The 17252-nt window shown below is 38.5% G+C and overlaps 1 protein-coding gene across 3 annotated transcripts; it reads left to right on the forward strand.

Moving 5' to 3' along the window:
* Window positions 1-453: 453 nt before the first annotated feature.
* On the forward strand, window positions 454-16286 carry LOC118367205 (short stature homeobox protein). 3 transcript variants are annotated; one of them, XM_035750357.1, is made up of 6 exons: window positions 454-810; window positions 2391-2599; window positions 9276-9333; window positions 9617-9726; window positions 13929-14141; window positions 14506-16286. In XM_035750357.1, exons 1-6 carry the CDS (start codon window positions 561-563, stop codon window positions 14593-14595), a joined length of 930 nt encoding a protein of 309 aa, XP_035606250.1. In that variant the 5' UTR covers window positions 454-560; the 3' UTR covers window positions 14596-16286. The 3 variants fall into 3 exon arrangements, with proteins under 3 accessions (XP_035606250.1, XP_035606251.1, XP_035606252.1); XM_035750358.1 differs by having other exon boundaries at window positions 9638-9726; XM_035750359.1 differs by having other exon boundaries at window positions 13929-16286.
* Window positions 16287-17252: the final 966 nt, after the last annotated feature.

A 17252-nucleotide genomic window follows, 5' to 3' on the forward strand; every position in this document is an offset into this window, starting at 1 on the left:
CCACCATTGTAGGAAGCTCATACAGCATCACTAGTCTGTTGCCAATGCTTTCCACTGAATTGTAAATCCCAATAGTTGGAGCATATGTATTATATTATGATTGTTGTTTATGTTATTGTGATTTTAATTCTTACTTGTCAGCTCAAACAAATAGCAACACCAGGAGGAGCAAACCCAACCACTCCGTATTCACATTTCATAATCACGTTAATGAAATTATCGTTGAATTAATTAAACATGGGCCTACAGATCTCGCACGCTTTCGCCGTAAGGCACCTTAGGCATTTTAATGACCCGTAATTCAATTAACCGCCTCTGTCGAAGCATTGATTTCTGGAGAAGCTGCTGAAAGTTGAATTCAGACAAGTCGAGCAGCCCATAATTGCCCAAGACACAGAGATGGGGGCTGGGCTGAGGTGGCGGTGTATAAATAGTGTGCACTCAAAAACACAATCATAACAGCAGGAGTGATATCACGACGGAGCGCTCTACGAGCAGACTGCTTAGGTTATATAGGTAATTTTAAAGTGGATTTCGGTGCTCAGGACCACTGAGCGGCCATGGAAGAACTTACAGCGTTCGTCTCGAAATCTTTCGACCAGAAAACCAAGGAGAGCAGTAAGGAGAGTATCACGTACAGGGAAGTTTTGGAGAGTGGCTTGGCGCGGGCAAGGGAGCTAGGGAACTCGGAGACAAGTCTACAGGACATAACGGAAGGCAGCAACCACTTCCCAGTACATCTATTCAAGGAGCACATAGAGATAGAGAAAGAAAAACTCAAGGAGTTTAACGTTTCAAGGGCCACAGAAGGTACGTTTTTATCCACCCGCTCGAGTTGTAGCGTGAATGGCTGAGATGCATCGCATTCTTACACGGATCAAGCTCTTGGTTTTAACAATAACAGACATCGATTGTAAAGGTATTGTGGCCAAAACATTGACACGCTCAAAACTGTAACGAAAACATTTCGATTACTGCAGTTATTGTTGAAGGTATCTCGTAAACACAGGTCGTAGTAATTTGTAGATTCATTGAAACACTTTTCTCTATAATAGCCTATTTTGAATGTAATCTATATAATATCAATATTATCTCACTGCTGTCGATCATTGTAGCATATTAAATAGCAAATCATATCGATTAATAATCACGTATTGATGGCGATGAGATTCATGATAGGGCTCAGCAATGTTTCCACTGCACAATGAATAGGAGTGATACTTTCCCTTCTGCCAGTCAGGATCCAGTAGCCTAATAATTTACATTTTAATCTCTCGTTCAATGGACCAGACATTTTTATTTTGGCTGTTCACCTATATGAAGTGCTTCTTGCTTTCATTTACATGACATAACACATATAGACCTACAAATAACTTCATACACAAAATTATCCCGTGCACCTCGAAGTTGGATGCATGCTCTTGCACTGTAATAGGCATATCAGTGTTTGGATGTAAGTTCTCCACTACCTTTTTGTATAGCACACAATTGGTCCGTCTATAGGTCCGTATATAATGATGCATTTTTTTTGTTACAGGCAAAATATGATGGTGATATTAATGATATACCAAGACATTAGACCCGGTAATAATATGTTTATAACCTGTCATCAATAACTATCTGAACATAACTGTCTTTTAAGTAAAAACTATTAACTTGTGAAATCTTGTGAAATATTCAGATTTAATAGACTTTTATACACACTAAGTTAAGTTATTTATCAGGTTTATAAGTTTAACTGCCATGGAAATGGTTTGTTGTATGATAGATAGGCCTATGATATCATATAAAACATTTCACGACAATTAGGCTAATAGGTTACAACCTCGAGGAATGACTTTTTTTCAATCTAGAAGAAGAAAATAGATATAATCATTAAAAAAATACCATTCACAACTTACTGTAAAACAATGACCACTATAATTTTACAAAATAATAATCACATTAAATTATAATTAGACCTGAACGTTACATGCTTTTATGATCGAGGATATCATAATGTGTGTGAATCACGTTCAATATAATATAGCCTGCATTTTGGTAATTTATTTCTAAATACATTTGTAAATTGTATTTTGACCAATAGAGATCGAGCTTCTGAAAAATGTTCTCTTCTCTTTCTCTGGCTGACTACCATAACACCTACTATATATCCCACCAAGTAAATATACACACGTGTGTGTGTGTGTGTGTGTGTGTGTGTGTGTGTGTGTGTGTGTGTGTGTGTGTGTGTGTGTGTGTGTGTGTGTGTGTGTGTGTGTGTGTGTGTGTGTGTGTGTGTGTGTGTGTGTGTGTGTGTGTGTGAGAGAGAGTAGTTGCAGGTGCAGGTGTAAGCGTTTGTTATGTTTAATCTGGAGGTGTACTGTATTTTAAAACGTGTGTTCACGCAGGGATATATGAGTGTAAAGAGAAGAAGGAGGACGTAAAGTCTGAGGACGAGGACGCACAGAGCAAACTGAAGCAGCGGCGGAGCAGGACAAACTTTACTCTGGAACAGCTCAACGAGCTGGAGCGCTTGTTCGACGAGACTCACTACCCCGACGCCTTCATGCGGGAAGAGCTGAGCCAGAGGCTGGGACTGTCAGAGGCAAGAGTGCAGGTAACACCCGGTCTCCATCAACTGAAAGTGAAAACCATAAATATAAAGCTGTAGGGATAAAGGTATACGCTTTTGGACAAAACCCTAGAAAGGTCTGTCCCTACTTTTCATCAAGGTTTTGTACAAAAAAACGTGGGCAAAAAAGGTTGCGATTTTGAGCGGAAAGCATAAAGGATTGTTGTAGGCCTCGTTTCACAGAGCCTTCGTAGCGTTAAGATCATTTTCAGAACATTCTTACCTTCTTAGATGCTTTTTTGCCCTTCCATGTCATTTGGTTCACAGAAGATCTTCGCTTAACACAGATTCAAGATGTTTAGGCTATCCGTCTGACTGTGAATGCCGCTAACGTCTGAGCAAAGTTAACTACAAATAGCCTACAAAGTTGCCAAATTATTTGCAATTGTTACAATTTGATCATTTGATGCTTCACATGAAAATCGAGATGACGGCATTAAAAGTTAGGCTACATGGGCCTATATAGGCTAGGACTATTTACATTTTGTGTTATTTATTTATTCAGGAGAAAAAAACATCGAGAGTCAACACAACAACCAAATATAATATGAAACAAAACAGCAATCAATACAATGTAAATTCAAAAATACAGCACAACACAAAAAGTAAGAAAAACAGTTACATTCATTCCTAAACTACTAGGTCCTCAATCAACACATTAAATTGCCCGAGTGGCACCAGAACGAACGTCCAATTGTAATGGGTTTTCTAAATTGTTCCAGCGGTGAGTTGCATTAGATCTAAAAGCAGATGTATCTTATTTGATCGAGACCCGAGGAACCTCAAGAGTTAACCAACCATGTGAACGGGTTTGGTAACATGTTTTTTATACTTCAACAACGAAGTTATGTCAGTCAGAAACTTGTGTAGTAGAGCTTTGTAAACAAAAAAAAGAATAGTGGAGTGGCCTACACGACTTTAATGAGGACCAGCCAACCTTTTGATACAGGATGCAGTGATGATTATTAAAACTGTCACTTGTGATAAAACGAAGGATGCTATGCTAGACGGAATCCAAAGGTGTAGGAGAGTAGCCTAGTGGCGGCTTCATTCTGGTAAATGGTGTTACCATAGTCAAGACCTGGCAGGAAAGTTGAGTGTACAATATACTTCCTGTTGTTTAAGGAACACGAAATCAATTTAATGTTCAATCAATTTTGTGTTAACATTTGGCGACTGGACTACAGGTTGTAATTCTTTCCTCAATGTGTTTCACGATGTGTAACAACATGTGCGCAATGATGTACCCAATCTTGTGATTTAGTACATTATATTATTGGGTAAGCATAATAAGCCGCCTCAATAGCCTATTTACATCCATAGGTGGTAATACAGTAACTCTCTATGAGCTGACCCGTCATCAATAATTATAAAGTTAAGGTAAACTGATGCGAGAACAGCGAAACTTTTCTTTCGATCCTTTCAGTATCTACACATTGTCTAACGATGCATTTAGCGAACGTTCTACGTGCTTCTTTGGGACACTTAAAACGTTGGCTCGCAAATAACGATGCATCTGGTACGATCATCATAATGCTTAAATTACATGGTAACTGGGAAACGAGGCTCTGGACATGTTAGAAAAAAATGCGTGAGAGTTTGTCAGATTGATACGTCCAGAGACAGTGGCATGTGGACAATTATAAGGGGCGATTCAAGAAAATGAGGCCTACTGTAATTCGTGTTTCACAATAAGAGTGGATTTACATGAGTAAAATATGTCTCGTGAGAGCTATCTCTCTTCAACATCAGATTTGCAACTTTTCTGTTTACACTAGCCTTAGTTGTGGTGTGGCCAAAGGCAAATTCGTGCGTCATGTGTGATAGTATACCGTAAATCAAATTCAAAATATAAAGGAGCTTCTCATCTAAACCATATTGCACATAATGTTGCACACTTAATTAATGCAATGATTCACACATGTGTAGACATTGTACAGCCTTTAATTTTGAATTTTGCTAACAGAGAAAAACGTATGGTTTACTGGCCTAATTCAAAATTAAAGACTGTAAAATATCCACACATTTGTAAATCATTACATTAAATATTAAGGTAATTGCGGTAATTATTGCATGGACATATGGTGTGGAAGAGCTAAATGTCTTTACACTGTACTACTCAGAGGGGGGGTGTGGCTGCTGGGTGTAGATGTCCAACACTAACTCCGGAGGTTGTGTCGGAGACATCTCCTAAAGATATATTTGAATCAAGTGTCTCTGTTGGACCTAGTTTGTGTTGTCAAAGAAGTGTAGTGTAAAGCGGCCCTATATGGGTGAGATGGATGTAATGTAGGGCCTAGATCAGGAATTATGTATGGTCACAAATGAAACACGTTGCAGAAGGCTATACGGCCACAACTTATGGGTTTGCAATGCAACAGCCTGCTACAAACCATATTGATAAGCATCCCATTTAAAAACTATGTGGCTATAAAAAAATCGAATGTTTAGATACACTTTGACTTACTTATAAAATGTATGTTGTCATATTGGTAAAGGTGATATCTTTTGAAAGTTGTTACTTCACATTGATTTCATAATTAAATAAATCAAATTGCTGACCTGTCAGGTTTGGGGTATATTCATTCTGAAACAGCATCTTACTATGACATTTTTTTAAATGATTTTATTTCCTTAAATTTCGTGAGATAAACACGTTAGGACAATCGTTTCCGGTGCACGTTAAATACAATGCATATTCAGATTTATAAATAAGATAGCGCTGAGGTTTCTGTTTTTATATCAATTATTCACCCACTTGCAATTGTCACCGGTTATGATTAATTTAATAAACTATAGGCCTAATATTATTTTTGGTTAGCCCTGCCTGTTCTCTTGGGGCCCAGTTATACCGAGATGTAACATACACACACCAGATGCAACGAGACAAACATATCATGCGATTTAAGATTCAGTAAACTGTGTGGATGTAACTGACTCGATATTGTGGAAAGCCACATGATTTTATCACACAGATTGACCTCACGACCTCGGTGAAATTAGTTTGGCAATGTTTCTAAATTACATTTCTGGCAAATACTTCTCATGGATGGTATCAGGTACAATAACAGACCAATAATAGCGCAATACTTATACTACTAATAATAATAATACTGTACTGGTTACTGTTAAACTTGTATTTATTTATTTTGCCTTGAATAAATTATCAAACAAATGCATGTCATGATAACAATGGCCTATTTAAAAAGAAATATTAGACAGACCTACCAAAATACTGTTGCTTTAAAGCAAATACAATTACACCTATAGCCATTGCCACATCATAGTTGCTCAAAGTGGCATTGGGTGAATTTAAACCTGTCTCCTGGCAGATTATTGTAGAAGAAAAGTTGTTTATGTAGTTAAAATAAAGGTTAAATGAAAAATGAATAACAATAATAATGTGCTTCGGAAAGATCTCACCACATCATTAAAATGTATGAAGAGATTGTACGAGTGCTTAGGGGGCACCCGTGTAGGCTATATGTCAGTCACCTCCTTTCCTCCCGTGTTGTCTTTGTATTATCTGGCATTGGCTTGATATACTGTTCCCTTAAACATGGATTAGAAATAGGCTAATTAAATTCTGCTGCAACTCAGTCGGTGGGACACCTCATGTTCTGAGATCTAATCGGAGGAATAAGTAATATTATAAATCTACACCCAGTAACGGCTTGCAAGCGCAACATAAAACAAAAATTGAATTGTAAATGGCCTAAATACAATTCTGGTGAACAGGATATGGCAATATTTAGCCGTACCTGCTAAAACGCAGTGGGATAAATATTTACAACAATAACACACACTATCAACAAACACATAGGGCTATTTAATGGCCTGAAATCGGCAGTTAGGGCCAAAACCACACACATTTAAAAACATCATCGCAGCCTCTCCTGTTCATGGCTATGGGACTGGTTTTCGATTTGAAAACCCAAATGAATCTGAAGAAAATTGTCCGGCAGCAATGTGGTAGATAGACGGGTATAGAACCTGCACGTAGGTGTCGAAACAGAAGCCCTACGCCGCGCGCAGCTGTCGGGAATCTAATGGAAAGTTATGAGAGCTTGGTGAGGAGCGCGGAGTAATTTGATTAGCCCTACGACTAATATATTTAGGTGTCTGGTGCAGAGCTAAATTAAATGTAATTATTCACTGTCTCTAATAAAAATCCAAAGGAAATTAAATTAGGGTGTTTGTGAAGCGCATCATTGAGTGGTCCTTAATGGTGAAATTACTGTCGCAACCAGTGTAGTTCACTTTGATTATCATTCTGGTACGTAGGCTAATTGGAATTGATCCTGAGCTGTATACTTTTTGATTTATTTGTAGTTGTTGTGTTAATACAGACCTTTGAGGAACAAAAACAGTAGTGATTAAAATACACCTCGTGATATAGCCACGCCTAAAACAATCAAATAATATAATTAGCAGTATAAGAATAATGATATAGCCATAGCCTATAATAATAATAATAGGAAACAGGCTAATAATAGGCCAAAATAGCCTATTCCTAAACACAACATTAGACAAACATTTGTTTGCAATATGCAATGTAGTGACAGATTGAGGTTTATTTATTTTAGTTTTTAGTTAACCTTTATGTAACTAGGCAAGTTAGTTAAGAACACGTTCTTATTTAATCATCTGTGGGCAGGCAAAGTCAATAATGCATACTTTATCGACAAACGTATTATTGCAGTCCAATCCAAACGCCTTTAATGATGTTCACTTGTGAAATGGCTGCGGAACCATGAATAATTAGACAGCGCCCTTTGTGGTCATCTAATCGCGAATCCCGCTACTGTAAATGATAATCATAACTGGTGTCGAAGGGGAGAGGAGATGATGGATTAATGGAGGGGAATTAGGTTGATAATAGTTAACAATAGGCTATGCTGCTTCTGCAACCTGGTGAGCAATGGTGCTTAGTTGGATTACACAGAGTAACAGTGACCTTTTTTTGCACCGTTTGTTTAGCACTAGGCCTACATATATTTTAGTGTCGACATTATTGTTAGGCCATATATTGTCTGTCGATATTTTGTACGCAGCAAATTATCCAATGTTAAATCAACACTGACAGTGTCTACTGTATATGGGTTCACACGTTTCAGTGTTAAATTATCACACTGCTTATTGTAAAAGCCTTATTTTCATATATCCCAAAGTGCCTTGCCTTTGGAGTGAAAACCACCTTTTACAGTATTTTTTAATGACAGAGTCCTGTGGCCTAAGCAAATATGTTATCATTAAAATAAAATTGGCTGTGCATTCTCTAATTCAGGTAGATCATTTAAGATTGTTTTAAATATCTGTGTTTTTGCATATACATTGATTGATTAATATTACGCTACACAAAGATACATAACACATGTATCTAAACTAATCCAATCAGTCAGATTTAATGCACCTGTTACTGAAATGGTTGTTCCAGTTTAAATGGTTCAGGTAGTCTTCTTATCAACTTTCCTAACCCTGAGAGTCATTCTGAAAGCAGGGTGCATGTTAAACAAGATCCAACTGTTGGATAGCCTAACTCTGCCTGGATTCCAATAGGTTTTACACATCACTTTGCAAGCTGGCGTTATGTGAGTTGCAGGGCCTGATGTGGTCTGTAAACCAGGAGCTTCCTAACACCATTGTGTTAGGGTAAAATTAGGCCATCAAAGTAAGGCCTTATGATATACAGTACCAGTCAAAAGTTTGGATACACCTACTTATTCAAGGATGTTCTTTATTTTTACTATTTTCAACAGTGTGCAAAGCTGTCATCAAGGCAAAGAGTGGCTACTTTGAAGATTCTAAAATATGTAATGTATTTTGATTTGTTTAACACTTATTTTGGTTACTACATGATTACATATGTGTTATTTCATAGTTTTGATGTCTTCAATATTATTCTACAATGTATAAAATAGTAAAAATAAAGAACATTGGAATGAGTAGGTGTGTCCAAAAAATTGACTGGTACTGTATATGTATTTTCATAGAGTTATAATTTAATAATGGCATTTGCCTAGGTACTCACTTGGTGAAAGCCACAGGCCTTTAAATGGAAATAAAAAAAATAAAAAAATGATAGACATGTCTCTGTCACTAACAAATACAGTCATGGAACTTAAGTATAAAATTCACTTGAAAAGAAAAGGCACCATGGGAAATATGCAAATTAGGCTTTACACCGCACAGTGTTAAAACAACACCTCAAAACAATTTACTGTAACACTACAGTTGTTAATTTCAGTAACAGTGTTGGCACCATGCAAAGTGAGTCCAGTTTACTCTAAATCAAGTGTTTCTTTACACTGCATATCTCTCTACAGTAGAACTATGCAAACACCACAATCATGTTCATTTGAACACTTTAAGAGTAGAATGGGGAACACTACAAGTTCTACAAATCTTGAACACTTTCTAAAGTGTTATTTTAACACCAGTTCTGTGGGACTCATATGTTCACTGAAACTAGTGTACATGTACATTTGACACTTTCCAAGTAAAATGGGGAACACTGAAATGGAGTTAAATCTTTAACACTTTCAAAAGTCTTATTTTAACACCAGTACAGTGGGACTCAAATGTTCACTGAAATTAAGCTACAGTTAAATGTATACCATTGATTTTGCTGTGTATTCACTGCTTACATTTTGGTTTCCAGGTTTGGTTTCAAAACAGAAGAGCAAAATGTCGGAAACAAGAAAACCAGATGCATAAAGGTAAATTCTATTTTACTATCCATCTATTTGTTTAATGATTTGCGTTGTGATGATTACTAAGCTTGTACTTTTACACTTGCAAATGTTTATTCCACATAATTAGGTGTCATGTAAAAGCTTGCTATATTTTGTGCAATACCTACAATAATTATGCTCGCATGTACTTTATTATGTTAAATTATTATATTATCAAGTGCAAAATGAAAATGTTTAATCTTGAAAACTTTGACCAACCATTTCAGCCTGCCTTATAATCAAACATAACTGTCTCACTGTCTGACAGACACTTCTTCCTACTTTCCAGGTGTCATTCTGGGCACTGCCAGTCATCTGGATGCCTGCAGAGTAGCGCCCTACGTCAACATGGGAGCTCTACGGATGCCTTTTCAACAGGTGCTTTGTTTTCTATTTTTCATGACGAATCCCACATTCATTATTTACCTCGAAAATGCATGCATGAGTGACTGTACACGAGCAAACTTCAATATTTAACATCCATTAACTGACAAAAAGCTATAGTTTCTAAATGTGTTAGCATGGTTGAAAGGTTTGATGTAGTCATACAAATTTACGCTACTTTCCCCCCTCTTTAATCCAATAGAACGTGTAGTTGATATTGAGCCCCAAAATACAAACAACCATACTTCTCAATCATCTCTCAAAGAGATAGGTTGCAGTGTACAAGGGCTAGGGTGGCAATTGAGAAACCTATGGAGCTGGGGGTAATTCAAGTCAACCCCAGAACGCCTTTCACCTTTGGGGTGTGTTGAGAGTGGTGTATTTGTGCATGTGTGTTGGAGAGTCATTTGATCTGGCGGTGTCTGTTTTTGAGGCCTGGCCACTACGTTGTCCGCCTCACCCCTGTGAAAAGCTTGGCTCTAATTAAGCGAACGCCGCGGCAACGGGAGCACATAAAAGAGATGATGAAAGCAGAGACTGGAGAGGTCTCTGATGGATATTGATGGTGAGCTGCGTTTGCAGGGAGGGAGGCATGAGGCCTGTGTACTGAGAGAGAAGCACTACCTCTACCAGGCCTGAGACAGACAGCAATCCAGGGTTACCACCCATGACTGTATTTGTTAGTGTTAGTTTCCTTTTAAAGGCCTGTAGCTTTTACCAAATTAGTATCTAGGTGAATGTTATCGTTAAATGAAACTTTATGACAAAATGTTACACATTGTAAGGCCTTACTTTGATGTCCTAGTTTTACCCTATCACCATTGGTGTTAGGAAACACCTGGTTTACAGGCCACATTGGGCCTGCAAGTCACATTATACTGGCTTGCAAAGTTGGAAACCTACTGGAATCCAGCCAGAGTTAGTGATGTTACGTTTGGAACCAGAGCTCCGAGGCATGCTTCCAAATCGCTAAGCAGCTAACTTCGAAGCAGTGTGCCAATTCGTGTATCACTTTATCAATGATGTCCGAAGCTTCATTTGACCACATGTTTTTTCAAACCATGTGTAGCAGAATGTGAGATCCCTCTGATTTCGTTGTGGTTCCGATGCTTTCTTCGTTTCCAAGCTGCTTTCATACTCAACCTCTACTGGACACCATACTTACCAATATAGTTAGGATTTTATAAATGTAGTTTCAGCTGACAGATGGCTCAGCAGGTGGAGTAGGGAACTATGGAACATTCAGGGACATGAGGGTATGAGGTCAAATCCTGTTGAATGCACACTATTTAAAAAATGTTTTACGTGAAACCGCACTTTCTTTCTGCACTGTTGTTCAAATAATTTGTTCTATATAATATATTATAACCTGGGTCGTTAGAGTCCTGAATGCTGATTAGCAGAAGCTTATATTTAAGCAATAAGGCACGAGGGGGTTTGTGGTATATGGCCAATATACCACCGCTAATGGCTGTATCCAGGCACTCCACATTGTGTCGTGCAAAAGAACAGCCCTTAGCCGTGGTACATTGGCCATATACCGCACCCCCTCGTGCCTTATTTCTTAAGTATAAGCTTCTGTGTTATGCATTCTAAATAATGCCATGGATCCAGTAAAAAACATAGTAAACTTGAAAGCAGAAAAGTGAAGCATGACATAAGCAAGTCTGAAATGTAAAAGTGGAAATTGAAAACTTTAAAAGCGTTTTTTCAATCGCGAATATACAAGGGCTTCCCTAGTGGCACAGCGGTCTAAAGGTGTTTCCTCTGAGACATTGGTGTGGCTGGCTTCCGGGTTAAGCGAGCAGTGTGTCAAAAAGCAGTGTAGCTTGTCAGGGTCGTGGATGCAGGATGCATGGCTCTTGATTTGCCTCTCCTGAGTCCGTATGGGAGTTGCAGCGATGGGACAAGACTGTAACTACCAATTGGGATATCAATAAAAAAACTGTAATACACTACAAGTTTGCATTTCTTGCAGTGCAGGAAAATTCCTTCAACAACAGGATGGTCAAATTAAGATATGGCATCTGAAGCGTCCGTAGCGCCTCATGCCATGTTCCATTTCACTGATCCGTTGAGCAAACTTTACAGCAAGCTAAGAGATCCCTTCTGAATTTGACAGACAGTCTGTACTGATACATTTGGAACAAGGCCCTTTGTTTGAATGTTAGCCGTGCCTTATGAAAAGTTCATATCCATGCATCTGGAATCGGGCCTATTTTTTGAGTGTTTGGTAACAGTGCCACTTGGTAACCAAGGAAAAGAAACCTACTGGGTATTTATGCACTGCCTCGTGTCTGTGGGTCCTGTTACTGCAATGCAGTGAGAGTACAAATACTGGTCAGCAGTATGCAATGAAATAACGTCCAAGAAAGCATATTTTAGGGTTTACATTAATTCTCTCTTGCAGTTAAACAACTAATTTCAATGATTTTCCAAAATAAAGAATTGGTAAAGACAGCTTGCTCTCTCTTAAAATGTTTACCATACGTTGCTTAAGTTAGGGAAGTGCTCCCGCTGTGGGAACATCAATCAGCGGAAATTTCAAGTGCGCCACGTATAGTTTCTGATAAAACTCAAACTTTCATTAAAATGCACATACAAGGTACTGAATTAAAGCTACACTCGTTGTGAATCTATCCACCAAGTCAGATTTGTAGAATGCTTTTCGGCGAAAGCATGAGAAGCTATTATCTGATAGCATGTATCCCCCAAAATACTTCAACGTCACCTAACGACAGATTTTGCGATAGCCGGGGGCTACTCAAAACGCAGAAATAAAATATAAAACATTCATTACCTTTGACAAGGTTCTTTCTTGGCACTCCTAGATGTCCAATAAACATCATTTTGGGTCTTTTTTCGATTAAATTGGTCCATATATAGCCTAGATATCGATCTATGAACACTTGTGTGAACAACGGAAAAAAATAGCGTTTTCTAACGTAACGTAATTTTTTTAAATTAAAAAAGTCGACGATAAACTTTCACAAAACACTTCAAAATACTTTTGTAATGCAACTTTAGGTATTAGTACACGTTAAGCGATAAAATTGATAACGAGGCGATGTCAATTCTATAGGTGTCCGTCTGGAAATGCTGTCCGGATAAATCTCAACCAAAATATCCGGTCGGAGACCGGAAGAAATGCGTTGCCTTGCATCTGTTTGACCAAGAAACAAATAGTTGGCAAATGACAAGACTCTAGACAACGTGTGGAAGCTGTAGGTATTGCAACCTTGACCTCATTTAATCCGGTTCACCTTTAACAATCCTTGGAAGTGGCGCATGGATATTTTTTTCCATTTTCAGTGATCAGATTTTCCTGCACTTTTCGATGAAACGCACGTTCTGTTATAGTCACAGCCGTGATTTAACCAGTTTTTGAAACGTCTGAGTGTTTTCTATCCACACATACTAATCATATGCATATACTATATTCCTGGCATGAATAGCAGGGCGCTGAAATGTTGCGCGATTTTTAACAAAAAGCTGCGAAAATTCGCAACTTCCCTAACAGGTTTAATTCAATTCAGTTTTATTTGGGTTGGATGAGAATGCAAAAGGCAATCCACTTCTCTGTTTTCTGTGGAGTTTGAAACACATGAGAAATGGCAAGAGGCAACGTAGCTCTCCCTCTGAAGTACAGGGATGTGTAATTTTCACCTACTTCTCAAAATAATTGCCAAGAATGTGAAAACTGATATTCTATGCTCCTTATGACTCGCTTTCCCTTTGCTCAGGAACATTTATGGATAAATATTTATAATTCTAAATACGTGAATGTTGTTAGGGTGCAAAATTGTTTATTTATGCAGTTGAATCCATAAACAGGATAACAGGACATTGCATATTTCCAAGGTTATGAGGGAGTCCTCAGTGAATTAGACAAATCTGTGCAGGGTCTTAGAGAAACTTTGATTCCAGACTGTGATATTGGACATTGTGTCTGTGAAGTTATGTATGATTCATTAACTTTAAGAATAGCTGACATGAAAAAAGGACTCTGAGTGCACTTCCTAACTATTCTCTAAGAAAACACAAAGTAAGCAACAGCTTCGAGGGGGTAGAACTTGAAGGATAATTTAATAGTGTCAAACTGTGTAACCTAAACCTTCAGCTCTCCTCACATACACACAGCCTGAATGGCTGGGAAGGACTCACTAACCTAGGGTTTGTTTTTGGTTGTCCTGCAGGTTCAGGCCCAGCTCCAGTTGGAGAGCGTGGCTCACTCCCACCATCACCTGCACCCTCACCTGGCAGCGCACGCACCCTACCTGATGTTCCCGCCCCCACCCTTTGGACTTCCAATCGCCTCGCTAGCGGACTCAGCCTCTGCAGCGGCGGCCGTGGCCGCGGCTGCCAAGAGCAACAGCAAGAACTCTAGCATCGCCGATCTCCGACTCAAGGCAAGAAAACATGCTGAAGCTCTGGGTCTCTGACCTCACCGGGCTTCCCCTCCACTTGCCCCAGGCCCTCATAATAACCCACTTCTCACACAAGACTGAGCCCAGTGATCGGGTCTGACACTTATAGCTTAAACAAAAAAATTAAAATAAAAACACTGAGAGGGAGAATGTAAGAGAGAGACAGAGAGAGAGAAAAATAAATACACAGGTAAAGGGAGGGGTAGAGGATAAGAGGAGGAGGAGGCGGTGGAAGATGGAGGATGGAGCGAGAAAATTGTCACAAAACCAGCTATCAAAACAATCACTTGTAGAGAGAACGGTAAATAAATACCAATGAAATCTCCTTTTACTTTTCGCCCAACAGGCAGGACTTCTGCGGGGCCAGTGGCTCAGTCCACTCCAGGCACACATCACAAGTCCAGGACCATACAAACACATGTGGATGTCTGTCTGAGCTGAAGGACAGGGCCAGGCCAGGGCCAGGCTAAACCAGGCCAGACCAGACCAGGAGACTTTAGAACAAAGCAAACTGTCAAAGCAAGCAAGCAGGGTGCAAATACTAGAGCCTCACTGAATCCGATGCTGTCACGTTGACTTTACAGACTGTTGCATGTGTGAGAAAAGACACTGACAACACAAGGCATCGGACCCGCTCTAAACTTTACACACAAAAAAGACTAACAAAACGCAAAAAAAAAAAGATAAGAAATGGCCACTATTGTTTCCTGCCACTGCTCAGTGCATGAGTTTGATTGCAGGACTGCAGGTCTATCATGGAGCCTGCCCTTTATGTTGTATCTGACCTAACGCCCCAATTCTGTTGTATCACTGCCATTCAAACCGCCCTCTATACCCCTCATCCACAAGGTCAATTGTCATTTGGGTTTGATTTCCTTTAAACTTTTGACTGACAGGAAGAAGCAATTCGAATTCCTTATTTTTTCTGCTTTCGGAGGACGAAGATATGTGTTGCCAGGAATGAGTCTGAGTCCAAATGTCTTTTAGCTTTTCTCCTCACATTGTTCGCTCTCTCTAGCTTTCTTTCTTTCTGTTTATAGTGCTATTTCCTAGGAATAGAAGTTAAGATATTCTTTGCACTTCAGGTTTTGTATGTGTGCGTTTACAAATGGCACTACTAGAAGATACTACTTTACTAAATGAGGCGGGAATAGGAACCAATTTGGTTTTTATCATGTCATCAAAAGAGACGTTCACGAAACGTTTCGAAGGATAAAGGGTATAACTGCAATTTTTTTGTAATTTTTAAAACATGAAGGAAGCATCAGTTAAACTGAAATGCACTTTTGTGCAGTTTAAGTGCAATACTGTAAATATGAAAAAGTTTAAAAATAATAATAAACAAATTGTTCATTGCTCATTTTAAACAAATGATTTTCAGTCATTTATTTCATGCACTGATAAAATCGGTGTGTCTAATTTATTTGCCTAATTTCTTTGCCAAACAGATTTTTTTTGCCAAACTGTTTTTCCTAAAGCATTGTATTATGTTGCAAACTCATCCTCAATCATATGCCATAACTCCAGAGATTCAATGGTTTTCAAATGTAGTTTTGTACACATCAGAACACAATAATAGCCTGTTTAGGTAGACATGAGCACATGTGTTTCATGCTGCAGAAATTAACAATTGAAAAGCTAGGATTTGAAATAATTCATCATAATTGATATGGGACAAAGAATTTATGTTACATTCCACCAAAGATTCTAACAAATTTTACAATATATGTTATGGGAACAACAAAGCCATGGCAGTGTTGGTTTAGGCCTGTACATATTAAACGTTGCATGTTTAAGTTGCAGTTTCATGGTAAGATAAGTAAGATAACAAGATACAACCTAGATAAATAATGCCTACCACCTTGGATAAAATGTTGAACACTTGTAAATTCAAAGGTAATTTTTTTTGTGTCATTGAGAAACAGATCTCATAGTCAATAATGCCTCGGAGTCTGTAGATCCTTGTAAGGTCTACCTCAAACAATGTTTTATCAACATTTACTCAGTTCACAAACCACCAGTAACTGTTGTTTAGAAATGTCTCCATTTAAAATTAAACACATGGGTGCTTTTATTTATTATTTTAGAAAGTTTATACAATTATTAAATTGTTGAACTTCAAGTGTACATTTTTACATGGCTTTGCATTTATTTGTATATGTTTTCTTTTAAATGTTACATTTGCAAAGGGAGATGCGTGGCTGTTGTGCATTGTTTGCCTAAAAATGTAGCATGTCCCAGTTTACAAAACGTTTCAGGGATTTGATTTGATTAAGCTCCATGGAATTTGTTATGTCCACAAGTATTATCATTTCATTTGCAAGCATGCTAAAACATGATCACTGTACCGTTTTTTCTTGTTTTTCTTTTGATTCACAAAATATGAAATGTACATCTTGCAAACTATAAATACATTTATTAATATTTGTATTGCAGTTTTAAGATACTTAAACAACTCCATTCCAGACGAATCAAAACAATATATATATATATATATGAGGGATTTTGGGCCATAGAAGGGTTACATTTCGCATTTTACTTTTTAGTCAAATCAAATCATATCAAATTTATTTATATAGCCCTTCGTACATCAGCTGATATCTCAGTGCTGTACAGAAACCCAGCCTAAAACCCCAAACAGCAAGCAATGCATGCGTAGAAGCACGGTGGCTAGGAAAAACTCCCTAGAAAGGCCAAAACCTAGGAAGAAACCTAGAGAGGAACCAGGCTATGTGGGGTGGCCAGTCCTCTTCTGGCTGTGCCGGGTGGAGATTATAACAGAACATGGCCAAGATGTTCAAATGTTCATAAATGACCAGCATGGTCGAATAATAATAAGGCAGAACAGTTGAAACTGGAGCAGCAGCACGGCCAGGTGGACTGGGGACAACAAGGAGTCATCATGTCAGGTAGTCCTGGGGCATGGACCTAGGGCTCAGGTCCTCCGAGATAGAGAAAGAAAGAGAGAAGGAGAGAATTAGAGAACGCACACTTAGATTCACACAGGACACCGAATAGGACAGGAGAAGTACTCCAGATATAACAAACTGACCCTAGCCCCCCGACACATAAATTACTGCAGCATCAATACTG

Source organism: Oncorhynchus keta, chromosome 34 (assembly GCF_023373465.1).
Source record: "Oncorhynchus keta strain PuntledgeMale-10-30-2019 chromosome 34, Oket_V2, whole genome shotgun sequence".
Taxonomy (NCBI): Eukaryota; Metazoa; Chordata; class Actinopteri; order Salmoniformes; family Salmonidae; genus Oncorhynchus; species Oncorhynchus keta.

What these genes read in the sequence shown, in the direction of transcription:
- LOC118367205 (XM_035750357.1), top strand. Translation starts at nt 561, where the DNA reads ATGGAAGAACTTACAGCGTTCGTCTCGAAATCTTTCGACCAGAAAACC. An exon ending in TGTCAGAGGCAAGAGTGCAG is followed by an intron (nt 2,600 to 9,275) that starts GTAACACCCGGT and finishes TTTGGTTTCCAG; the next exon opens with GTTTGGTTTCAAAACAGAAG. An exon ending in AGAAAACCAGATGCATAAAG is followed by an intron (nt 9,334 to 9,616) that starts GTAAATTCTATT and finishes ACTGTCTGACAG; the next exon opens with ACACTTCTTCCTACTTTCCA.